Raw genomic sequence first — 27,137 nt, 5'->3', positions numbered from 1 at the left:
GGAGAACAGGTTCAACAGGCAGCTGTATGGACAGTCTGGATCTCAGGTGAGGACAGGAAATATGGATTTGGGAGTTATCAGTATAGGGCTACATAGTGGACAAGCTTACATAGTGGCTAAGGGACTGTTATAAAAGCTCAGATATTGTATAGACCTGTAATTTTCATGTCCAGGTAATGAACTTATGCCTTTTCTTTTTTTTTTTTCCTTTGTCCTGCCGAGTATTTAATGTCAGTAATTATCTACTGACAGTTCTGCTATTTATTTTTTAAAATTTTGTGATTAGAATTAGATTTGTGGTAGATAGGGAAATAAAGGTGATAAAGACAGAGATTCTATTTCCTTTTAAGAATAACTGACTCATAGGATGAAACCTTGGATATGATTTCAGATCACTCCTGTAAACTCTCACAAAAGATGTTTATAAAACACTTGGAACAATACAGATTGTACTAAGAAAATGTGCTTTGATCAACTCTGGAGATACAAAGCAGGGAACTTAATAAATAAAGTTCTATTTGTGAATGGAAAAGACTGGAAGTTCACCTTAAAAGTAAGAACTCAGTTCACACCAAAACTTAAATTTTGTGTTCTGAATAGCAGATGTTAATTTAGTTTCATCTTTTCTATAAAAATAAAATGAATTGCAGATTTCAGATCTTGGCATCTTGAAATCTGACTCCTGATTCCTATCTCTTAATAGCCATTGGAACACTAGTGTAGAAATGGAATTTGACTTTGGTTTTTTTTTTTTTTTTGCGGTATGCGGGCCTCTCACTGCTGTGGCCTCTGCCGTTGCGGAGCACACGCTCCGGACGCTCAGGCCCAGCGGCCATGGCCCACGGGCCCAGCCGCTCCGCGGCACGTGGGATCCTCCCAGACTGGGGCACGAACCCGCGTCCCCTGCATCAGCAGGCGGACTCTCAACCACTGCACCACCAGGGAAGCCCTGACTTTGGTTTTTTACCCTTTAATTTTGAGGTGAGTGTGCTTCCAGCTTTGTCTTCCCCCTATATTCAAGGAAACCAAATCACTGGTAGCTTGGATATGGCATAATTTTTATTATTTAAATATTAGAAAAATAGGGCCTTGTTTATCTAAAGTAGTAATATTATGTTGACACTTGGGAATGATGGTTTTTTGGTTTTTGTGCTTTTTTTTTTTCATTTTAAGGCATAAATACAATTGTATTACTTTTGTGGGCTAAACACTCTCGTCCTACTACCTTGCCATATGACAAGATATTCTAGTAAATTGCGTATATTTTAAGTGTCTTTGTTTATTGCCTAGATTCCTTTCTTCCCCCCTGCAGTAGGGGTGAGCCATATTTATTTATTTATTTATTTAAATTTTCACCGAAGAACTTTCACTAAATTTGCCTGACCCCCAATGCAGGCAAGTGTCTTTTAGCAAGTTAATCTAAAGGAGCATTTCTAAAAACTCAAATTGAATAGATTATAGCAGCCCTGCTTTTTAAATTACTGTAAGGTATATATTTAAAATATAACACAGATAATTTTCTTTTGGTTTATAGATTAATGCTTATTCTTTCAAATGGAGTTTCAACACATATCTAATAGACTAAGACTTTGTGCATTCTGAATTTTACCAAAGCTGCTCAAAGACTGGGAAAGAGAATACATTTCAGATTTTAATGATCAAAATTATGGATTTGACTCCTGCATAAATTAGTGAAATAATACACGGAAAAATCTCTGTGCTGAGACCCCAGACCCCAGCAAACTGTATCCCTGTTGAAATCAGTTACAGAGCTGAAATTAAAGAATGTTGATTTTTGGAGGTACCCCTTATCAGCTCCTGGGAAAAAAATAGTTAATGTGCCTCACATAGAGTTCAGCTTATTCTGTATTCTGAAATGATTTTTATTAAGAGATACTTAGCTTCATTGTTTACTAATTCATTCTTCAGAGGTAGCATGATTCAAACTAGAAAAGTTCACAGCCTAGCTGTCAGAGAAGGAGTCAGCAGCCCTTACAGATGTTGGTGAACAGCGGCCCTGAAGAAAGAGTCCTGAATCCTTTATGAAGCTGGGCTCAGGGTTTGTCAGGGTCACTCTTCTACTGCACCACCTAAAAGAACAAGATCGCTTTCACATATGCACTATTTCCATCCATTAATTTTTGGATTTTTTGATGACTGATAAATACAGTTCAAAAAGGAGCATTAAATAATGGGGGGGAATCCAGATATTTTGTTGCTACTCAGATTTAGTCTAATTAGGGAAAAATTTGAGTTATGGAAAGTATGTACAATTGAAACGCACCTCTGATTAAGTGTGGAATTTAGGCTAACGTGTTACCTAGCAGTTGTAAAGATTCTGGTAAGTCATTCTAAGTAATAAATATGTATTCTGTATGTAAACAGACATTTCTAATGTACTTCAGCTGTGGTTTCCATAGTTTAAGTAGTGACAGATCTTGATTATGCTCTCACTGGATAGTCTTTCTTACTAGACAGAGAATGCAGAAGGTCTTCAACCAGTTCTTGCTCCTGTGTTTGTAACGCTTGAATTTAAGTCAGTTTTATTCTTCATCTCAGAGATAGCAAAATAGTGTGCAGAAATGCTATAAGGGTGGAAGAGCGTGGTTTGTAAACTTCTTTTACAAGTGTGTTGTCCATGAAACTCTCGTACATAGAACAGCTCATCTTCAGAGGGCAGCGGAAGGCTGGACTGGCACTCCAAAGGGGCTCCAGGAGCACCATTTGCACCCGCTGTTCAGGCTGTCGTGAATCAAAGGTCAAGCCTGGGGAGGAATGAAGGATAAAGTACTCCTTCGTGTATCCTATTTATAACTTTATGCTGTATTAATTTACTTCCATGAAAAACACGGATACGCTTTTAAATCAGAATTGTTTTAAATGTTCAGCACCACTTTACACGTGGTCAGGAGTAATAATCACACTGCTAGCTACTCTACCCCATAGCTCTACGGCAGTCTTGTCGTCTTAGAAAAGAGACCTTGCCTGACGGCACGATTATGATAACAAAGCGTGGGAGAGAAATTGTCATATACACCTAGTCCTGTCACGACGTTGTTTCTCTTCCGTGCTAAAACTTACAGTCCGATTAAAGTGAATTAGAGAATAGTCACCACACTGAGAAAAAACAAACACGAAGTGCTCACAGCTCCAACAGTCCACATTCTCAGACAGGTGTGCTCCCGCTTGGGGCCTGGCTTGGGAGACTCACTGCTGAGGAGTTTTAAGATTTCATCTGTGCTGTTTGTCAAGGGAAATAGCTCTGTGACCTTGGGCAGGTTCTTCAGGTCATTAACACTCTACCAAGCTGTGAAATGCTCCATCACAGAATTGTTGTTTGGGCTCGTGGAAATGCTGCCTCTGAAGTGGTTAGCACAGTGCCTGGCAGGTTATAAGTTGTCGATAGACGTTAGGTGACGGAACAATACTTTCCTCCAAAAGGGAATGTAACAGGGCATTAATGGACAGTGGAGGTGTTGTGAAGAAACACAGATTTGGTTCTCAGCTTGAGTGGAACCCCGACTGCAACAGGTGTCATTTCACCATTTTAATTAAAGTAAATATTGGAGGAGAGATGGAAAAGTTCCTTAATGGGAAGTTTATGTTAACAGCTGTTGAACGTCTCTACTTTTTGGACATATTTCCTACCACTTTACCTAAAACAAAATCATTTTCATTTTTACAAATCTGAAAAACAAAAACCAGAAGTTAAAATGACTGAATACTCTGGTTTTTCATCTTTTGTTTTAATGGTTATTGCTTCTCTATGGGAATGAGAATATTCACAAACTATGCTCTCAGAACCTGTGGTCTGGAATGCCGTGGTTACCGAATATTTAGGAGATTAACCATGTTTAATGTGGATATGAATTTGGGTATGATGTGTTTAGAACATGTGACAGGGAATCATTGTGTCAGTCAAAATTCACTAAAAGCTTATCGTTTGGTAAAATTGTTCCTTTGAGAACAGAAAACATGATAGTTCAAAGGCAGCCTGAAAGTTTTAGGAAAGGAATAACAATGTCTAAGGGAATCTGAATCACAGTGCATCAACAGTTTTCTCTAACAAGGGATAATTATTGATTTTTTTGTCCATTGCATGAGTTCATTGGATTCTTTTATTAAAAAATCCTAGAAGAGAAGTACTACTGGAGGGGAAAAAAGACGGTATAGGTTTTCAAATGGATACCCTTGATAAACTGTAAAATTTTCCTATATATTAGTGGTAAGAGATGTGGACTTACTGAGATTTATGATGAATAAATAAGCTTATATCTTCCATCAGACGTAATTACCATCCTTGGTCCAATAGGCATGGAATTCTCTAAACAATAGAGAATGTGCTGTGGTAGAATGTCATCTCTGATACTAATAGGAAATTTACTTAAAGTTGCCTAGTTATTATGTATAGTTAATTAATTAATTATGGGTCTGTCTACCTGTTTTTCACATCTTTTTATACTTCCAAGCTGGCAGGACCTCTTGAAGATAACAAGCTCCACTCTGGCTGTGTATGGAAGTACTTTTTTTAGTATTTGTCCTGAATTCACTTAGGTTTCAAGATATACCTTTGTTCTGTAATTTTAAGCTGTCAGTGTACAATTCTCTAATCATCTTATCACTGGCATTTATTATTTTAGCTTTGACCGTATTAGAAGAATCATCCTATTTCCACTGATATTCTTTTTTTTTTTTTTTTTTTTTTTTTTTTGGTGGCACGCAGCCCTCTCACTGTTGTGGCCTCTCCCGTTGCGGAGCACAGGCTCCGGATGCACAGGCTCAGCGGCCATGGCTCACGGGCCCAGCTGCTCCACGGCATGTGGGATCTTCCCGGACCGGGACACGAACCCGTGTCCCCTGCATCAGCAGGCGGACTCTCAACCACTGTGCCACCAGGGAAGCCCTGTCTGTCTGCTTTCACTCAGCATAACTATTTTGAGATTCATCCATGTTGTTGAGTGTATCAGTAGTTTTTCCCTTTTTATTCCTGAGAAATATGGGTATTCTACGGTTTGGGTATGTATCTATTCACTGTTTTTTTTTTGTTTTTTTTTTTTGTGGTACGCGGGCCTCTCACTGCTGTGGCGTCTCCCGCTGCGAAGCACAGGCTCCGGACGCGCAGGCCCAGCGGCCATGGCCCACGGACCCAGCCGCTCTGCGGCATGTGGGATCCTCCCGGACCAGGGCACGAACCCGTGTCCCCTGCATCAGCAGGCGGACTCCCAACCACTGCGCCACCAGAGAAGCCCTCTATTCACTGTTGATGGCCATTTGGGTGTTTCCAGTGCTGACTATTTTAAATAAAACTGATCTGAAAGTTTATATACAAGTCTTTGTACGGACATATGCTTTCTTTTCTCTTAGGCAGATACCTAGGAGTGGGATGGCTGGATCATATGGTAGGTGTATGTTTAACTTTTTAAAAACTGGCAAATTATTTTTCAAGTTGTTGTGTCCTTTTACATTTCTCACCAGCAGTGCATGAGAGTACCAGTTGCTTCACATTTCTCTCAGCAGTTGGTATGGTCAGTCTTTTTTTTTTTTTTTTTTTTTTGCGGTACGCAGGCCTCTCACTGTTGTGGCCTCTCCCGTTGCGGAGCACAGGCTCCGGACGCGCAGGCTCAGTGGCCATGGCTCACAGGCCCAGCCGCTCCGCGGCATGTGGGATCTTCCCGGACTGGGGCACAAACCCGCGTCCCCTGCATCGGCAGGTGGACTCTCAACCACTGCGCCACCAGGGAAGCTCTGGTCAGTCTTTTTAATTCTAGCCATTCTAATAAGTGTGTCTTGGTATCATCTCATTGTGCATTTAATTTGCATTTTCCTAATGACTAATGTGTTGAGCATATTTTCATGTGTTTATTTGCCATTTCTCTGTGAAATATCAGATCTGTTATCCATGTATTTATTGTATCTTTGTTTTCTTACTGAGTTTTGAGAGTTCTTTATATATTCTGGATATAGATTCTTTATCAGATAAATGATCTGAAAATATTTTCTCCCAAACCGACTTGACTTTTAATTCTCTTAACAGTGTCTTTCAAAGAGCAGAAATTCTTAAGTTTGATGTTCAATTTATCAATTTGTCCTTTTGAGGGTTATGCTTTTGGTATCATATTTAAGAAATCTTTTCTTAATCCTAGATCATAGAGATTATCTCCTGTTTTCTTGTGGAAGTTTCACAGTTTGAGGCTTTACATGTAGGCATATGATCCATTCTGACTTGATTTTTGCACATGATACAAGGTGTGATCAGAGTTCATATTTTTTGCATATGGATATCTAGTTGTTCCAGCACCATTTGTTGAAATGACCATTCTCTCTTCACTGAATTGCCTTTGTACCTTAGTCAAAAATCACTTGTGAGGCTTCCCTGGTGGCGCAGTGGTGGAGAGTCCACCTGCCGATGCAGGGGATACAGGTTCGTGCCCTGGTCTGGGAAGATCCCACATGCCGCGGAGCAGCTGGGCCCGTGAGCCATGGCCGCTGAGCCTGCGCGTCTGGAGCCTGTGCTCCGCAACCGGAGAGGCCACAACAGTGAGAGGCCCGCGTACCTCAAAAAAAAAAAAAAAAAATCACTTGTGGGTCTATTTTGGAGTCTGTTTTGTTCCGTTCATTGTTTGTCTGTCTTTATGCTACTATCACACTGTCTTAATCACTACTGTAGCCTTATGTTATACTAAGTCTTAAAATTTGGTAGTGTTAGTCCTCCAACTTTGTTCTTTTTTTTTCAAAGTTGTTTTGGCAATTCCATGTCCTTCCCATATCCATGTGAAGTTTAGAATCAGCTTATCAATTTATACAAAACAGCCTACTGAGATTTTGTTTGGGATTATTTTGAATCTGTATGTCAATTTGGAGAGAATTGACTTCTTATAACAGTGTTGAGTCTTCCAACCCTTTTCTCTCAGCAATGTTTTAAAGTACAGATCCTGCACATCTTTTGCCAGATTTAGCCTGTTTCATATTTTTTGGCCTTATTATCAGTGGTGTTTTTAAAAATTTCAATATAAAATTGTTCATTACAATTCAGAAGTACAATACAATTTATAGATATACAATTCAGTTTTGTATATAGACCTTATATCCTCCAACTTTGCTGAACTCACTTATTCCAGTAGCTTTTTTGTAGAGTCTGTTGCATTTTCTATGTAAATAATTATGTCATTCCTCATCTTAGAGGGAAATCGTTCAGTCATTCACCATTAAGTGTGATGTTAGCTGTAAATTTTTTTGTGGATTCCCTTTATCAGATTGAGGAAATTCTCCCCTATATTTAGTTTACTAAGAGCTTTTTCAGGAATGGATTTTGCTAGATATGTTTTTGCATTTATTGGGATAATTGTATAGTTTTTGTTTGTTTGTTAATATGGTAAATTACATTGAATATATTTCAAATGGTAAACCAGCCTTGCATTCCTGGGATAAACCCCACTTGGTCATGATATATTATCCTTTTTATATATTGTTGGGTTTGATTTGTGAAAATTTTGTTTGAAATTTTTGCATCTGTGTTTGTGAGGGAGATAATAGCTTCTTGTAATGTCTGCCTAACTTCAGTATCTGGTTAATGCTGGCTTCATAGAATAAATCGGGAATTATTTCTTCCTGTTCAGTTTTCTGAAAGAATTGGTAATATTTTTTCTTTAAATGTTTTTTAGAATTCACTAATAAGTCCATCTGGTTCCAGAGTTTTCTTTGCGGGAGGATTTTTAAACTACAAATTCAATTTTTAAAATAGGTGTAGGGAAAAAAAATAGGTCTAGGGCTATTCAGGTTATCTATTTCTTTTTGACTGGGTTTCAGTATTTTGTATTTTTCTTTTTGTTTTTTTATTAATTTATTTATTTTTGGCTGCGTTGGGTCTTCATTGCCGCACGTGGGCTTTCTGTCTTGCGGCGAGCGGGGGCTACTCTTTGTTGTGGTGCACTGGCTTCTCGTTGCGGTGGCTTCTCTTGTTGCAGAGTACGGGCTCTAGGGCGCGTGGGCTTCAGTGGTTGTGGCTCGTGGGCTCAGTAGTTGCGGTTCACAGGTTCTAGAGCACAGGCTCATTAGTTGTGGCGCACGAGCTCAGTTGCTCCGCAGCATGTGGGATCTTACCGGACCAGGGCTCGAATCCGTGTCCCTTGCATTGGCAGGTGGATTCTTAACCACTGTGCCACCAGGGAAGTCCCAGTATTTTGTATTTTTCAAAGATTTTGTCCATTTCGTCTAAGTTGTTGAATTTATTGCCATAAAGTTTTTCATTACAGTCCCTTATTATCTTTTTCATATCTGTAGGATGTATAGTGATATCACCTCTATCATTCCTTATATTGGTATGTAATTTGTGTCTTTCTTTTTTCCTGATCAGTCCATTTGGAGGTTTATCAAATTTATTTACCTTCTCAAAGAACCAGCTTGTGTTTCCTTTATTTCTCTTTTTAAAAATTTGGTTTTCTGCTCGGATCCTCATTATTTCCTTTCTTCTCCTTACTCTGTGTGTGTGTGTAATTTTAATTATTTTTCTTTTTGCTAAATTTTTCTAAGTTTATACAATACGGTTCTTTAAAGATCTTGATTTAAATTGTTTCCTCCCCAAGGTAAATGAGGATATAGAGGCTCAGAGAAGTTGAGACAACAGTTAAAATTCATAGCCTTATATCCATTTTCTTAGTGTCATAAATGCTGTGATAGAGGCAAGTAAAAGTGCAGTGGGACCACATAAGAAGGGGGTGAGACTGTAAAGAGTGCGTAACAGGACCTCTTTGGAGAATTGGACGTCTAAGGGATCTTATTTTGTTGAGGTCTAGAATAAATCTGTGAGACCAAATCCAGCGTATTAGTTTATTTTACATTGGTTGCAGATCTCCCTCTTGGTTGCTGTATTCTGAAAAATGAGTTAGAATATTCCAGGAGTTAACTCTGCATACACTTAATGTTCCCTTGGGTTTAATTGACAGATCTGCTTTTTATTTCTATTAAGACTTTTTGCGGTGGTCGTGGTAACTCTAGCTGTAACAGTGGTGGCAGGTTTTGCTGACAAGAGTATGTTGAATAGGAGGAAAATCTGGGGGTGGAATGTGGGGGGATTGTCATAAAGATTTACATCAGTATCTCACTGCAAACTTAGTCTCACTTAGTAATGAATATTTCTCTAACAAACTATTCCTTGTTTAACACATTATAACTTTTTTAAAAAGTACTTTTATCATTAAAAAGCCTTAATTCTGTAATTATTTTATAAACGGAGTGAAACCAACATGATGTAGTAACATCTCAGTGTCCATATTACAAGGTTGAGTTCCCCTCCAATCTGAATCAAGGTACTATATTTAGGGATTTTGAAAAATATATAACAGATGTTTGCTGGGAGGCACTAGTAGGGCTGGTGGTCAATTGTAGGGAAGAAACAAAAGGGAAAAAAGTAGAGGAGTTATTTTCAAATGGCCATGAGGGCCAAGAATTATGTGTATTATTTTATTTTTTCTTAAAAAAAAAAAAGCAGCAATGTGATCCTGAGCCTTTTTAAAAAAAAAGTTATGGTTGAGAGAGCAAGCTACTCCTTTAACTGTTTGCTTCTCAAAATTATCAAATTTTCCATCCTTTAAGTCTGTAGAGGAGAAAACAGTGATGGGATTAAGCAGCGAGTTGTGATGGTGTCCAGACCAGAACCCAGACTCCTAGGTCAGAAAACCTGAGTTCCAACGCACCCTCCTTCCTTTGCTCTCTGTGTAACCAAGAGTTTAGCTTAATGGTACTTTTCTCCTGGTGTGGTTTAAATGAGAAAATGTGTGAGTTATCACTCAGATATTTAATATTACTTTGGGTAGGGGACCCATTTTCCTCTTCTCAAGGACTAGAGGAAATAATTAAGAGTAATATGAAGATAAGAAGCTACTTAGAGTTTTTGTTTCCTAAAGTGATTCCACCTCATGCACTCTATCTACTTTTATTTATTTTTTATTAATTTTTTAATCAAAGTATAGTTGATTTAAAATGTGTTAATTTCTGCTGTACAGCAAAGTGACTCCGTCATACACATAGGTCCATTCTTTTTTATCTTCTTTTCCATCATGGTTTATCCCACGATATAGAGTATAGTTCCCAGTAGGACCTTGTTGTTTATCTATTCTATATGTAATAGTTTGCATCTACTAACCTTAGACTCCCAGTCCACCCTCCCCCTTGGCAACTACAAGTCCGTTCTCTGTATCAGTGAGTCTGTTTCTGTTATGTAGATAGGTTCATTTGGGCCATATTTTCTTTTATTTTTTTAATAAATTTATTTTATTTATTTTTGGCTGAGTTGGGTCTTTGTTGCTGCATGCGGGCTTTCTTTCTCTGGTTGCAGAGAGCGGGGGCTACTCTCTGTTGCGGTGCGCGGGCTGCGCGTTGTGGTGGCTTCTCATTGCAGAGCACGGGCTCTAGGAGCGTAGGCTTCAGTAGTTCTGGCACGTGGGCTCAGTAGTTGTGTCTCACAGGCTCTAGAGCACAGGCTTAGTAGTTGTGACACACGGGCTTAGTTGTTCCATGGCATGTGGAATCTTCCCGGACCAGGGCTCGAACCCGTGTCCTCTGCATTGACACGCGGATTCTTAACCACAGCGCCACCAGGGAAGTCCTGGGCCATATTTTAGATTCCACATATAAGTGATGTCATATGGTATTTGTCTTTCTCTTTCTGACTTTCTTCACTTAGTATGATAATTCTAGTTGCATCCGTGTTGCTGCAAATGGCATTATTTTGTTCTTTTTTTAATCTTCTTTTAGAATTATAATTTTTTTCTAATTGAACAAACGTAACTGAATGTTCATGCATTGATAATCGCTTTAAAACCATCAAAGATTAGCTCTTAGTTTTGTTTGACCTCAAACTTTGTAACGATGTGACCAGCAAACAGTATGTTCTAAAACAAGTGTTGGCGCATGCGCTCTCTCTCTCTCTCTACAAGTCTTGAAGTTTATATAACATTGTGTGTGGGGGGGCGGGGCAAGGGTGCTCGCTTTTCTCTCTCTCATGATAGGTACTTTGGAATGTGCATCTTCCTCTAATTGAGGACTTCCCATTGAGTGGTAAGAAGTCTTGGTGTAGAGAGATCATTTGCAAATAATCTCCCTTTGCGTGGAATGTCCCTCCTTCCTCACCTTCCTGTCCTTCCCCTATCTTACTTTTTAGGATTTAGCTCCATTCCTATTTCCTCTGGGATCCCTTTGCTGATCCTCTTGCCCAGTTGTGTTAAAACGCCTCCCTCCCATGCTCCCATCACATCTTGTCTCATCTAATGTTCTTTACCACACCATGTTGTGATTGTTCTGTTTTCTTGTCTGTCTTCCTAACAAACTTTAAAGTCAGGGAATTGATCATGTCCATATCCCAGCACCCAGCAAAAAGCCTGATTAAAGGTGCTCAGGGAAATTGTGTTTGGAAGGAAGCCTTGAGTTTGGTGCATTACCTTCAGAGAACCATAAGAATACGCTATTTATCTAACGAAGGTATTATTTCTTCTTCCATATTCAAGCCTCATCTCATTTTTTTGTTTTTGTTCTTTGTTTTTACTAAGGAAACATTTGAGCTACAACAATGAGCTCAGGGGTTTTCTTAGTGTCATCAACACCCTTAATATTACTGGCATCCTATTGCTCTGTGCTTCTTAGATCCAGGGACTTTAGTGGAACCCTGGGATACATCCATGAATTCCCATTTCCACTGATTCAGTTAGGAGAACGGAATCTTACAGTAATAGCAAAAAACTATACTTTTGCATTAGGCACATACATAGGCCAGCTGGCTGCAGCTGCAGTCTGTAATACCTTCACAAAGCCAATCCAGCAAAGCTGCAGTGACTTAGGTGCTGAAATTGAAATTGAGATTGAAAGAGTAGCAATTTTAAAGAGGCACTGGTCCCTGCTCCCCTTTTCCATACTATGGAATAGTAAAGAGGATTAAAGTACTGCTGCTGTCAATCAGGTGATACTTAATTTCCCTTCAGAACTTCTGTTCTGTCTAGTTTCTGGATGCTGAGGCATAGAAACCATGATTATTATTGGAAGAAAAAACAATGAAATCACATGATGACGTGACATATGTATTATTTAATTTATAATCTACCTAGTTAATGGATGACAATTTCTTTTCAAAGGGTGTTCTCGGAGGCTTCCCTGGTGGCACAGTGGTTGAGAGTCCGCCTGCTGATGCAGGGGACACGGGTTCGTGCCCCAGTCCGGGAGGATCCCACATGCCGCGGAGCGGCTGGGCCCGTGAGCCATGGCCGCTGAGCCTGCGCGTCCGGAGCCTGTGCTCTGCAACGGGAGAGGCCACAACAGTGAGAGGCCCGTGTACCGCAAAAAAAAAAAAAAAAAAAAAAAAGGGTGTTCTCGAACCAGAATGGGGGAGAAAAACAGAACAGATTACAAATGAATTTTGACATGGTATAGAACAGCGAGGTCCTGAACCAAAGTTTAGCCAGAAAGACTAAAGATTGTCTGTTTTTGTTTATTTGGTTGGTTTTTTTAGTCTATTTTTTATTTTATTGAATGAAAGATTCTTTAAATTCTGTAGTGCTTTACAATTTTCAAAAGTTTCACACACATGATTTCATATAATCCCATAATAACCCTTTTTTTAACCCCCTACCACTATGCTGCCCCTCCCCGCTTCGCTCTCCCCACTGGTAACCACTAGTTTGTTCTCTGTATCGGTGAGTCTGTTTCTTTTTTGTTTTATTTACCAGTTTGTAGTATTTTTTAGGTTCTACATATAAGTGATATCATATGATACTTGTCTCTCTCTCTGACTTATTTCACTTAGCATAATGCCCTCCAAGTCCATCCATATTGCTGCACATGGCAAAATTTCATTCTTTTTTATGGCTGAGTAGTAGTCCATTGTGTGTGTGTGTGTGTGTGTGTGTATGTGTGTATGTGTGTGTGTACACACCCCCATCTTCTTTATCCATTCATCTGTTGTTGGGTACTGAACATTGTCTGTTTATTCGGATCAGGAGGAACCTGTAAAGGCCTAATTTGTTTGAATTATCTGGGCTGAGCATATTTTCTCATTCATCCCTTTTCACCATTTCTTAGAGATTCTGATAGAGACTTCACAGAGCTACATGACAGTCTCCTAACTTATTCCTGAAATTCATGTTCATCAGATGCAACAGCAACCTGACGAGTGAACGTGATGAATGAAGCTCATGAAGTAGATGGATGTCTCTATAGTTTTCACTCAGCAGGACAACATAGTGAAGTTCTGTTAGTCTATTCATTTAGCTGAATCTTAGCTCTTAAATGTATCAGTGTTACTTGAAGTTCATTAACTAAATTGTTGGGCTTTCACCTTACAAACCGAAGAGCATCCCATTTGTCAAAAAGAATCAAAACCAAAAAAATGAAAATTGTTTTTGTTAACACACAATTATTTCCAGTGGTGAAGTTTGAAAAAGACAGGTTTTTAAATGTAAGCTTTGAGAGACTTAGTAAATTTCAGATGAGAGCTTTTCCTTTAAGATTTAATTAACTCATGGACTTAGGCACCACAGTCCATTTTCCCTGGGTAGCTGTCCCATTCACTGGACAGCTTTCCTAGTTAGGGTAGGTGATCACTATGTTTTGTGGCTTCCATGCTGCAGAAATTATAGCCGAGTACAGTTAGCCCACCTTTGAGCTGAGGTGTATTTACATTTCTACATTGTTATCCTTTTAAGGACTTAGGGCTGTCAAGGTAGCAGCAGTGCTTTTTGTTGGTCAGATAATTAGGAGTGAAGGTAGTGGCTAGGAGGAAGGAGACCTTGTATTTTTTTTAAAAAAAGAAAAAATAAGATGTGAATGAATGCCCAGATGTTGAAATTTAATATTATGGAAACCAGCAAACTTTCAGAAAGTAAGCAGCCTAATTAAGAATGAAAAATTGAACCCATTTTTCCTTTCCTTTGAGTTAAAATGACTGAGCTGGTAGAGGCCTTCAGAGGTTGTCTTATTCCACTGCCACCACACCCCATTGCCTCTTTTAGGCCATGTTTTAAATTAGCCCACAGAGGTCTCTCCATAATCTCTTTCTTATATATAGAATTGTTCATGACATATTTTATAAAAAGTCAGTTGTCAGAAAGGAGTGGCATTTGTTACTTTAAAAATAAAATGTCACAATTTGTATCTTTTGGTCTGTGGGAGTCTGAAATACAGCTATGGCCTGATTAGGTGTACTGTTCTTGAATAGATATTTTAGATTTATGAAGTAATAAGATTCTGTCCCTTTGTTTATGGAAATTATAGTCTAGTTATGTTTGAAAAAGTGTTTTGATTTATTGTTAATGGTAAAGCTAGAGTGTTCTTAAAGAGAGAGGAAGTTACAGAAAGTTAAATGCTATCATTGTGTCTCTTCATACTAAGGACAAAAGCAGATGACTGTGAAGTATTTCAGTGTGTTGAACCTCAAGTTAGAACTTGCCTTTCCCAGTATTGTAAGAAGTACTTTGCCTAGTTGCTATGGAATCACATTTAAATTATTGAGTTGAAATTTATGATGTAGATCTCTATACAGATCTGCTGTGAAAGATAGATGTTGCAAACTAAGAATCTTAATGCTACTCCTACAACTATTTCAAGAACAAATATTGACCACACACTTGCTGTGTGGAAGGTACTGTGTGGGAGACCCGGTACACAGCTGGAAAGACAAGGTTCTCAGCCTTGAGAAGCTCAGATTCTTGTAGGGAAATAGTAAACAGCCACATGGACCAGAGCAGGACCATTGACAGAATGTTGGTGTGTGCACGGTGCAACGGGAATGTTGCTGAAGGGAGTGCCTGAGGTAACTTTAAGGATGTGTGGAATTTCCTGGTAGACAGGGATGTGGGATGAGGATTGTGTTCCCACAAAGGAACTGCCTGGATAGGGGCTGAGAGGTGAAGAGTTGTTTGTTTTGTTTGTTTTTAATCACTATACGTCTTCTTAGCCATACTTGTAGGATATATTGGGGGAATCTTAAATTTTTGAATTCATGAGCCAGTTGAATGTAGACTCTGGAGTCAACCTGCCAGCTGCCCCACTTGACTGCAACTCCAAGGTATTTAACCTCTCTAGACCTTGTGAGGATAAAAGGAGAGACTGTTTGTGAAGGGCATAGTTCAAAGCTGGACATTTAGTAAGTTCTAGGTAAATGTGAATTGCTGTTTAACAGCATCAGCATTATCAATGTTCATTCTAGCCTTCTGGCAATTTTGAATGCTTTTTGTTACTGAGGGTTCTGTGTCTCTGCTTGCTTGTCCGTAGTGTCCCGTTGAGTAGTGACCGAGTGCTCCGCACTGGGCTGGGACTCCATGTGGGGGAAGTGTGCATAGCTCCTATCCTCAGGCAGTGTCCAACTAAGCTGAGAATGAAAATGGGAAAATCGGACAAAAAGCGAGTGCACACTGAACTGTACTATACGGCTGTCTGTGCACATGTTCAGTATATTAATTAACGTACAGGCATCTCTTGTTTTACTGCACTTCACTTCATTGCACTTTGCAGATACTGCATTTCTTTTTACAAACCGAAGGTTTGTGGCCACCCTGCATCGAGCAGGTCTATTGGTGCAATTTTTCCAACAGCATTTGCTTACTTAGTGTCTGTGTCGCATTTTGGTAATTCTCATAATATTTCACAGTTTTTCATTATTATTATATTTTTATGGTGATCTGTGATCAGTCATCTTTGATGTTATTATGACTCACTGAAGGCTGAAATGATGGTTAGCATTTTTTAGCAATAAAATATTTTTTAATTAAGGTATGTACATTTTTTTAGACATAATGTTAGTATGTACTTAATAGACTATAGTATAGTATAAACATAAATTTTATATATACTGGGGAACCAAAAGATTCGTGAGGCTCGCTTTACGGCGATATTCGCTTTATCGTGGTAGTCTGGAACTGAACCTGCAGTATCTCCGAGGTCTGCTTGTATAGTTGCTTATGTGGCCCAGTTACTCTTCAAGGGGGTATAGGCATAGTTACCAGAGAGAGCACAGAGGGTAGAGATAGTAACTAGGCAGAACCAAAGTTACCGATGACTCAGAAAAAAAGAAAAAATGGAAAAACTTTTCTGTGTGGTGGACCTGCTGGATGTAAGAGGGAAGCAGTTGCCCCCATGGTGTGATTCCAGAGCTACCGCTTAGTTCTCTCTCCCATTCACATCTGGGTAATTGAAATTCCATCATTTTGCAGGGCCACTTAAGAGGTCAACCACCTATCTGTCATCTTTCTTTTAGAATGAAGGGATTTATTGTATCCTTTGCTGATAGTAGTTTTTGATCAGATATAGGAATGAGTGCTAAGTATAGGATAGGAGGTGGGTGCAGTTGAGGAGGGGGGTGAACATGCCAGAAGTCAGACCTAGTTTTGGTCTCTAACAACTCCCCAATAAAAAGTTCAAGAACAAACTGCCTTGCACCATCTGCTCTGCTAGAAACAAGGGATAAACACAGAGATGAAAAGATGAGAGCTCCTCACCTCAGTGACCTTAGAATCTTACGGGCAGGTGAAAAGACAAAGGTAAACAGGTAAGTGTAGTGCACATGGGGTGCAGTTACTGGAGAGGAAGGTGCAGGAAGGTTAGTGGCGAAGTACACCAAGGACAGGGCATAGCAGGGGACTTTGGGAACTCTACAAGGCACACTTTCCTTTGTTGTCCTCTCCAAGTGTCTGATTCCAGGCAGAGACAGGATGCCCTGAGCTCTCATTCCAAACATCTGCCACCACTGCCTCTCCTCCAGGCACCCCTTTACTTCAGGGGGTCCAGGGCACAGCAGTGAACTGCAGTGCTTCCCGAGTGGGAGCTTTCAGTGAGTCCCGCTGCTGTCCACTGGCTTCAGTCTCCTTGACAAGGGCCATATGCTTCTCTGAGCCCTGGATTTGAAATCGCTGCTGACCCTGATTTTGGGTGTTATGAAGGGGTAGGACTGGGGCAGGTTAAAGGATATCCAGGGAACCATAGTATCTATAGTGTCGCCTGTCTGTATTGCTCTTTCGTACATAGTCCAAGTGTTTGGAATTCTCTTAACACACTTGAATCTTGAATATTTGAATATGATGAAAGGTTAATATTCAGAAAAGAATACTGTGAGAATGGGAGGTTGAATTTCATATAAGCTTGAGTTCATCTAACAGCCCTTGATAAAAATTCCTAAATGCATGGTAGTAACATACTGAATTACGCACAGAGGGAACTTAGAGCTGATTGCCTGCGTAAACGGCTTTCTGGCTGTGTACATTGACTGTTGAGATCCGTGTGAGAGAGATGGCCATGGAAACAAGGCACCGTGGGTGACTTGGCCACTTCATAGAAGTTTGGGAGACAGCATTTAAGGCCTGTACCCTGAGTGTGTGGGGGTTACTTCTGTCTCCCCTGAGATTCAAGATTTTGAACACATTTATTTTTAAAGAGAATACTCAATTATCTCTTGTTCAGTTATTAGAGTCTGAAAAGCTGTGTTTAATAATAAACTTGGTGTGTGTATGTGTGCTTGTGTGTTTCAGTCAAAAGTTTCATAACAACAATAGCAGCAACTACACCAACAAAGAAAAGCTTTGTCCCATCATCTCTACCAAGTACTACAGTAGCTTGATATTTGGGACTTTAAAAGCCAAGAGTCTTAATGCCTGTTATTTACTATAAGAAAATGTGAAGTCCTTATAGTAATCTGAAATATGTATAATACATTTTAATGGATTATAGAAATATGTACCACATTTCTATTTTATTAGTTTATTTTTCTGTTCCTGGCTTGATTTAAATATCAAAATTATTGGAAGAAATTGTTTAAAGGATTTGCAGCTTAACTGTCTAAAGGCTTAAATATAATTTCTTCATTGTTTCTTTGCAATTTCTATAAAAATACAATACTATTTTCATACAGGAAGCTGAAAAAGCAGGCTGTTCTAAAGGAAGCTGTTCTGTAGTTCCTTCCTTTCTAAACTTTAAGCTGAGTGCTTTTCCTCACTCCAAGTTCAAGGGCTTAGTTTACGTGCATGAAAATAAACTGAACAGCACCTGCCACTTAGTCACAAAGGGCATGTCTTGAAGCTGCGAAGCAAACAGATGTACTCAGTTTAAGCTTTTGAGATGCTCAAAGCATGTGGTAAAAAAATAAATTCCAAAACGAATAGTATGAGGAAATAAAGTCAGAAGAAAGCATAAACAAACCAAGGGGTCATGTTTGATACCTGAACTGTGTACATTTTAATCCCAATACTGTCATCACTGCAGGGACTAGTACTTTGAAAATCTGTCCTTGAAAACACAGAATTGTCACTGTTTTCCCAAAGAAGGATTTGGCATATTTTATAGTTTTTTAAATTTCTTTTTAAAAAATTTTTCGTTGCACTCTGTGCAATAGCAAGAGGAGAAAAATAAACAATACTAAATAATTCTGCTGTAAAATTATTCAGCTTTATCTGTTGACTTCAGTTAGTTCAGGCAGTCCACTCTATATTTCTGCTTTAGTATGGACAAGTATCTGCGTGCTGAAGTCCGTGGTAGCTTGTTACAGTTCTTCTTGACACTGACAGAAGAAATGAGATAGCCAACTTGTCTATATTTTTTTAGTAATTGTGCTTGGTTTACATAAAACACTGGAAGGTCTATTCATGTTAACTTCTGTCAAGGCTCAAAGTTCACTAGCAAATTACCTAGAAACTCCTATTTTACTAATTGTCTGGGAAAATATGTAGAAGCCTTGCTAGAAATATTATGGCTACGTTTTGTTATCAGCAGAGTTCTATGCACTGACAGTATGAGGAATAACAAACACAAATTCTGGTCTTTGCCAAGGAATCATACAAGATTTCCATCACAGATGAGGCAAACAGCGTCTGAAATTCTGTTACTGAATCAGAATAGGAGGGGAAGAAGGAAACAGTAAGGGTCAGTATGGTTTGCCCTTTACTCTCAAAATAATTTTAATGAGCCTTAGGGTAGGGCTTGTGTCTTAGTTACTCTGTTGCCCTGAGACTTACTAGAAACTTAAAAACAGTGCCTGAGCTGGGCTCCCCACGAAAGGACAAGGCAGGCTTATCTTCAGGAAGGTCCTGGATGGAGTCAGTCCAGCAGCTTTGAAGCTCTGGTTGGATATTTGCAGAGGCCAGAGCCAGGTGGCTGGTTCCATCGTGTAGTATTTGTCAGTGAAGTGTGGCACCAAGGGTCTCAGTGGGCAAATGGAAAGGGCTGTCGTGGAAGGAGCTCCGAAGGCAGACAGGATACAGGGGTCCAGTCCCAACTCTGTCAGCGGCTGACTAGTTTTGTGACTTCAGACAAATCAGTTCACTTCCTTGGGCCTCTGCTTCCTCATGTGTAAAGTGAGGGAGCTGAATCCCATGATCTCAGAAGTCCCGGCCCCTCCCAGCCTCCAAACCAGCCTCCAAGTGCTGCCATTCTAAGAACTTCACCAGTGTAGCACCGTGTCTTCCATCTCGTGACAGTTACACAGCCCCTCTCCTGGAATTTGGGCTGACATTGTTCCACAGTATGCAGTCAGTCACCAGGTTCTGTTCATTTCTCTCTGAGAAATGTCTTTTTTCTTTTCCTTTCTTCCTTCTCACTACCTCCGCATTTGACTAGGCTCTCACCGTGCTCGTCAGGATGTTTGCCTCACCCGCTTGCCTCTCACCCTCCTTTCCTCTGACCCCCTCCCCCCCACCGTCCTATTTCTGGTCCAAGTGTAAATCCCTCCTTTCCCATCCCAAACCATCCCATCCCGTGCTGTGGGTCTTATCTCCCTTAAATCCTGCTTTCATCATGAGCATTTTCTTGTTTAGAAATCATCAGCCTGACACTCTGTGGTAAGATACTCTGTAATCTTGTCCCACCCTATCCATCTAACTTTGTTTTCTACCACTTTCCAACACACCCCACTATGTAATAAGGCTGGTTTTAGCACTGTTTTCATAAGCATTCCGTACCCTTTCCTGCCTGTATAACTTGTTTATTTTGTTTCTTTCATCTGGAATACTTTTTTCTTTTCATAACCTATACATTTAACAAATTCAAGATGCAGGAAAGGTAGGGTAACTGAATAAGGCTCAGTAGCTTGGAGATGGGAGTGGTAGAGAGAGAGGTGAGTTAGCCATAGCCCGAAGGAAAGGACATTCAGGAGCCAGGGGGAAGGACAGGTAGAGGTTAAACATGCACAGATTTTCAGTCATAGAGAAAGGAAATTTTAAAGAAGCTCACATACATCAAGTGGCTTTTGCCTTCAGTAAAATAGAAGCCAAGTGCACCTGCTGAGTGATGGAGGCAGGGGTGGGGGGAGTGATGCGGGCAGGGGTCGGGGGAGTGATGCCAGGGACTTGAAGAAAATAGAAAACCACCACCTGCCTTGGGCTTTGGGATGGGCGTTACCAGAGGTGAATACAGTATTTACTGAAAAACATTACGAATCCAGTTGAAATGAATTATCATGAGTTTGTGGTGGACTCATTTCAGTTTTCTGAATTTGTTCAGCAGTGCTTGGTTTTAGGGGTCTACATGGGGAAACCCTGACTTCAATATTATAATTGTTGAAGTGGTTCTATCCCTCTGCTGCCCTCCACCCAGTTCTAGGCTGGATGCAGAGGCAAGTGAGGGCAGAGGGGCTGGTTAACTTAGCAGAGGGAGGAGCTACAGCCTCAGGGATGTGCCACATGTGTTCAGTTCTCTCACTCTGCTAGTTTCTCCTTTTCTCAATCCTCTGACATCTCTTTCCTTGCCTCACAATCACTTAATGGCCTCACTCCCATTCACTGAGAAGCAGCCAGAAGAGAACATCCTCAACCTTTTCCTGCCAAACCTGCACCCGTCAGATGTGTGCTCCACACCCAGCCTTCCCCCCTCAGAACTGCGTGCAGTTCTCCACTCACGTCGAAGGCATTTCTTCTGTACAGGATGCCATCCTCTCCCCTGCCCAAGGGCGCTGCTCCACTGGCTTTCGGCTTCCCTCCCGCCCATCGGTTTTTCCCTGGTCAGGGGCAAGTGTGGAGTGGGGGTGGCATGGGTTTAAGCAGCACTGAGGGTCTGCCAAGCAGGCACAAAGAAGCAGTGCAGCTGAGTGCCCGACCGTGACGTAGAGGAGGGGAGAGACCATCAAGGTATGAGGGGCAGTAAAATGGTGGTGGGGTCAGTGGCATGGAGACCCCAGGAGGTGAACGGATTGTTGGATCCAGAATTGGAAAGAAAGTGAGCTGGGAATCTGAGAGGTGGTGGTCAGAGGGTAGGTGCCAGAAATTGTGATGCCAGAGGCTAAGTCCTGGTTTGGTGAATGATCGTGGGGACAGGTGGCTGAGGAAAGATGAATTGTTGGACAGCAGCCACGGTAGTCGCGACAGAGTCTCATGATATGACATTCAAAGCCGAGAGACTTAGGGAGGAGGGAGAGAATGGTTTGGAAACCACAGTGATGACCAGGGTGATGCCACCTTGCCTCCAGCCCAGTAGCGCCAGGGCTGTGGGAGGGACAACCAGCACCACGTGAAAGAGCCGCGACAAAGCCAGGTGAGAGCCAGGTCTCCTGCTTCTCCTCTCACTCCTCCCAGGTCTGCTCTCAGCCCAGCAGCCAGAGCTGTGGTTTTACAGTAGAAGCCGGTGTTCTCATCCCCATCTTACTCAGGGCACCCTTTGTAGCTTGACCCTCACCTCCTTCAGGGCTAGGTCATTCAGCTGTCTCCCTCTTGGGGCATCTCTGACCACCGTGTTTGAAACGGTGTCCTCTTGCCAAGCACTCACACCCCCTTCCCTGCCTTTCTGTTTTCCTCTACAGCATTTATTACTACTTGACAGTACATATTTTACTTATTTACTTATTTGTATATTCCATGATGGCAAAGATTTCTATATGGGTTATTATATTTTAATTTTTAATACTGCTTTTCCCCCTGTACCTAGAACAAAACTTGGCAAAAGGCAGCTATTTATGAATAGTAGTTGAATAGTAGTAGTTGAATAGTAGTGAATAGTAGTTGAATGTAGAATGAATGAATGGATGGATGGATGGATGAAAGGAGGGGTGGTGGGACAGGTACGGGAGGCACGAGGAAACAGTGTAATCACAGGAGGTTGTTCCAGAATTCAGATTCTAAGATGCGTCTAGGATGTGATTGTTCTTGTGGGAGGTTGGAGAGAATGGGAAGGTTCCTGTTGTTGAGGAAATTGAATTACTGGGACAGTGGATAATTAGAGGGAATTCCAACTCCTCTAGCATGATGGCAGAGATTACATAGAAAGAAAAAATACAAATCAGGCCCAGTCACCAAGGAATTTAGGAGTGTCTGGATGGTCAGTAGATGACCCTAACAAAAATTGGGGAGGAGATTGTTTAAAAAAAAAAAAGAATACCCACAAAGATACTGAGTAACAGTTGTGAGGTATTATTGCCTCCTCTTACATCAAGCTTGATTTTTTCCCCCAAATTCTCCCGGGTCTGTCTAGTCAAATGTGGGTGCCTTTGGTTTAGTAGATCTCTTGAATTTTTTTTAGGATAAAAAGTATTACACAGATAGAACGAAAATGTGCTAACACTAGTTTTTAAAACTCTGGTACTCTGGCATGGAGTAATGAGTCTGTCAATAAAAATAGCTACTGTGGATGGCTAGTTCCTTCGGGTCTTTGGGATAGAATACAAGCAGTTGCTTTTCAAACTGTCATAGGTTCAAAATATAACATATGACTTATACTGATGTATTTGTGGTTGGAACCTTTAATGTTGCCAAAGTCTTCTCAAATGACATCTGAATATCTCAATTATGTTTCTGGTAAATTTATTATTTTAAAATACCCTGCCAGACCATAGTGCTTTACAAAGTTGGCAGCATATTGCTGATGACCTAATTTATGATTCAAACTCATTGTAAGTGTTCTAAATGTTTCAATATACAACTATTCAATTTATCTGTTGGAAGTGCATTTTAGGTGTATTTTATTACATAGAAGGGTTGTTTTCCTTTAGTCTAAATAAGCGTAAAATAAATGTTTAAGTATTTTAAACCCCACTTCCCACATTTATTCTGTCTTTAAGTGCAAAGTACCTTCCAGAACATCAGAAAATGTAGTCCAATTTCCAGTAGGATTTCTTCAGGGTAATAGCTTCTTTCAAGCCTACACTTGAGGCTGCAGTCTCTGAGTTCAGGCATTATTTTCTTCTCTTCTCTGGTTTTCTCCAATTTTCTGGTTTGCTTCAGTTCAGTTTCTTACTCTCTTTAGATCCCTTTAGATAATTTTTAATTATCCTTTAGGTCTTAGCTTCAATATCACTTGCTCAGAGAGGTCTTTCTAGATTCTTTTCTTCCTGCTACATTTGGTCTCTCTGCTGTATATTGTCATCATGCTTTCCCATCATAACTTTTTACACCTGATTGTGACTGTATGCTTCACGTCCGTGTGCCCCTGTAGAATCCATAACCTCTGAGGGGTCTCATGAATGCTGTATCCCCAGCATCTAGAACAAACAGTGCTGGGCACACAGAAACCTCTTCACAGCCGTGTGTTGAATGAAGGAATGAATGAATGAGAGTGAGTGCCTCCTTGCCCCTGCAGCTGTGGCCTGTGACCACTTGACACAGCTATTCGTATTTGCAGTACTCAGGCCAAGTACAAAACAGCCAGGTCTCCTTTATCAAGCAAGCGTCAGGCAAGTTACTGATGTGTTTGCGGCTGTGCTAACGGCGATTAGGAAGGCGACCTCAAGTCTCTTTTAACTTCCAACTGGCTTTACTTGGAATTATTCTACTAAAAGGGAGATCTGGTTCTTGCTACTGATTATACCTACTCTTCCTTCTGTGCAGCAATCCCAGGAGGAGGAATTGTGAAGTAAATAAGTTTTTGTGAAATAATTTTTTAAAGTTCTTTCCCCAAATCCCACTACTGTGAGTCTGCTAGGATCACATGCCAAATTTCTGTTTTTTTAAGGCAAAGTTCCGTAAAACGTATGTGTATGTATGTATGTGGTATCTGGAAGTTTCATACTGCTTTTAGAAAAATACTTTGAACAAATAATAATTTAGTAACCTACTTTGCCTAATTTCATGTAGTTTGACAAAAGTTTATTCAGCACCTTGTATAGAGGTCCACAATCCCTTATCTTAAACCCTTGGGTCCAGCTGCATTTTGGAATACAGACTTCTTTGAATTTTAAAAAGTGAATATGCTACCCAGTGAGGTCTGGGGCAGCATCCTGCAGTCAAACATTAATCCTCTGCCTTGAAACATTCACATTAAATAGGATAAATGTACTATAAATAGCTTCAAGTCAGTTCAGGTTCTGGTTTTGCTGCCTCATAATTCTGGTTAGGTTGGGCCACAGATGAATTGCAGAAAACTTAGCTTTGGAATTTGAGGGCTCTGGAACGGCTAGTTCGAGAACTGTGATAGGTACACATCACAGCCTGTGTCTGAGCATCCCTGAGTGCCTCCCTCCGCCCTCAGAACCACCATGTGGTCAAGCCACGCCTCTGTCACCTGAACCACAGGAGCCCCTCCTACTCAGTTCCCTAGCAGTTCATCCTCTGGGCCGGTTGTCCTAAAACAAGCTTTGTCCATATCCCTCCTCTGTGTAAATCCTTTCGGTGGCTTCTTATTGCCCTAAAGATAATGTCTGCATTTCTTAACCCATTACGCAAGCTCATTATGATCTGGGCCCGTTTATCTCCTCAGCCCTTCCATAGCCACCCCCCATGTTCCCATCAAACGAACATTTTTCTTCTGTTCCATGGTCCCTTGCCTACTGGCTGTACCTTCTGTCTGGAAGCTGCTTTATCCTGCTTCTGTCCTTTCATCCCATACTTAACTCATCTGTTTTTCAGGTTTTGAATTAGATGTCACTTTCAAGGAAATCTTTCTTACTCCTGGTTCTATACTAGATACCTCCTCACCTTCCTATGGAACACCTTGTACTCCTGTTGCATTGTGATGTAATAATGCTGCTAATTCTCTGGAGCAGGTTTCTCAACCTCAACACTACTGACATTTTAAAAAAAATACGCCTGTCTAACCTCGGCACTATTGACTCTTTTTTTTTTTTTTTTTTTTTTACACCTGGTGTTTAATATTCTCCTAAGCCTCTGGCCATCGTCCTCTGACATTTGCCCTGCTTTAGCAGTCAACTTACAGACGTGGTTCTAAGTAACCTGTACCAAGTCTCTCTACCTTGGCATTACTGACCTTTGGGCCAGATAATTCTTTGTTGTGGAGGGGCTGTCATCGAGCCTCATATAGGCTGTTTAACAGCATCCCTGGACTCTACCCCGTGGATTCCAGTAGCACCCCCCCTCCCTTCCGCCCCACCTGACCACCAGAAATGTCTCCAGGCATTGTTAAATGTCCCCCGGGGGACACAGTCACCCCCAGTTGATCCACTGGTCTAGAAGGAAAGCTCTTTGAGGCAGAGGCTATGCTTGTGTGGATCTTCATAAACCTAGCTTGGCACACGTAGGTCCACTTAAATGTATTGAATTGAGGGGATGAAGTTACTGGGCAAGGAAGGGGATGGATGGCTGGAAGATTGAAGAGAAAGGTTAGCTCTTTCAGGACAGGAGGATGAGAGAATATATGGCAAGTGCTTTTTGAGGAACTGAGCTACCACTCAGTGGGCTCAGACTCTGTTCTGCCTCTTGAACGACTACTTCTTTTGCCTTTTGGGCCATCCCCAAGGACTTCTTTCTTGCGTTAGAGCTATAGGCACAGAATCTCCTGATTGCTCAGAGGCTTCTTAGAACCAACCAAGAAGCGTTTGTTAAAGCACCATGAAAGTAGTGGGCACAGCTATGGGTCAGAAGCAACCCCTGCCATCATTGCTTCAGGCTAGTAGGAAAGACACCAGTGGGTTTTGTCTCTGTCTGGAGGCCCTTCCACCCCTCCCTTCCTGGCATATTGCTATTTCTCCTATCCAATGTAAATTATATTAGGCCTTTCTATTATGTGGTCTCATGGCACCTATTCTTTTCCTTCATAGTATTCCTCACAGTTTTAATTATATATCAGTAGTTTTTTTTCTATGTTTAATGTTTCTATTCTTTGAGACTATAAACTCTATGGAGGAAGCAACAGCATATGTTTTGTTCATTTATCCTTCCGTAGCTCCTGGCATGGTATCTGGTGCATTGTAGGTATTCAGTACATAATTTTTGTAAAAATGAGAATGCATGTGATGGGCCCTCCAAGAACCCATATTCCAGTGTAGGAGACAGTGCATACTACAATACCAAGTCTGTACCAAAGGAGCAAGAAAGTACAGTGTTGGTTTTGGGAGTAAGATGGGAGAGAATAAATTGGACTAGAAGTATCTGGGTTGACTTTATGGGAAGAAAATTAGAAAATATGGAAAACTAAGAAGGAAAGAAGAAAAGTTATCCATAGCCAGGGGCTCAGTATCAGAAGACAACCATTTTGATAAATTTCAGCCTCTGCTTCTTTTTCTCTTTCTTTAAAATATAACTTACTTCATGCTTTTGAAATATTTCATGAATACAGAACAGTGTAGAGAATAATATAATCTTTAAACAGCTTAGTCAAATTTCAACATTTTGCTACCTTGGCTTTACATTAAAAGCTTAAGATGATATAAAATAAAATATTGCACGTGTATCATATTTGATGCTTCCTGTGTACCCTCCCAGCTGACATTTCCCCATCTTCCTTATGCAGAGAACCATCATCCTGAAATGGGTGTGTGTCATTCCCATGCTTGGCTTTCTACTTACATTACATGCATACGTATTAATAAACAGTGTATGCAGTTTGTGGATCTTGTGTATATATTTCCGCAACTTGAGTTTACATTTAACATTATGTATGAGATATATCTGTGTAGAAGTGTGTAGCAGTAATTCTTCCTTTTTGCTCTATGGTATTCCAGGATTATACTATAGTTTATTCCTTCTCTGTCAGTGGAAGTTTTGGTTATTTTCATGCTTCGCTATTAAACAATGTTACTGTGAACATATCTTCTTGAGCATATTTAAGACCTTCTCTAGCGTTTGTACCTAGAGGTAGAATTGCTGGTGCATAGGGCATGTGCATCCTAGACTTCACTAGATGTTGCCAGATCATTTCACAGTGTAGTTGTACAAATTTCAGCCCCTAACAGCACTGTCTGAGAGTTCCTGTTGCTCTGTATCCTTGCCAAGCCTTGGTATTGCCAGACTTTG

At 40.6% G+C, this 27,137-nt stretch overlaps 1 protein-coding gene across 9 annotated transcripts in view; it reads left to right on the top strand.

Moving 5' to 3' along the window:
• MRTFB (myocardin related transcription factor B) overlaps positions 1-27,137 on the top strand; it is a 209,386-nt gene that overhangs the window by 17,715 nt on the left and 164,534 nt on the right. For 5 of the 9 annotated variants that reach the window (XM_081257985.1, XM_081257984.1, XM_081257983.1 and 2 more), the window contains one exon: positions 5,365-5,399. The exons of the other annotated variants lie outside the window; for them this stretch is intronic. In XM_081257985.1, coding sequence (XP_081114111.1) covers positions 5,397-5,399 — 3 coding nt within the window. In that variant the 5' untranslated portion in view covers positions 5,365-5,396. The remainder of the gene's footprint in view (positions 1-5,364; positions 5,400-27,137) is intronic. 9 annotated transcript variants of the gene reach the window in all.

The sequence above is a fragment of the Mesoplodon bidens genome (assembly GCF_964165515.1).
Source record: "Mesoplodon bidens genome assembly, chromosome: 15".
NCBI classification, from domain to species: Eukaryota; Metazoa; Chordata; class Mammalia; order Artiodactyla; family Ziphiidae; genus Mesoplodon; species Mesoplodon bidens.
The sequence above is the reverse complement of the archived record's forward strand: the minus strand, read 5'-3'. Positions and strand labels throughout refer to the sequence as shown.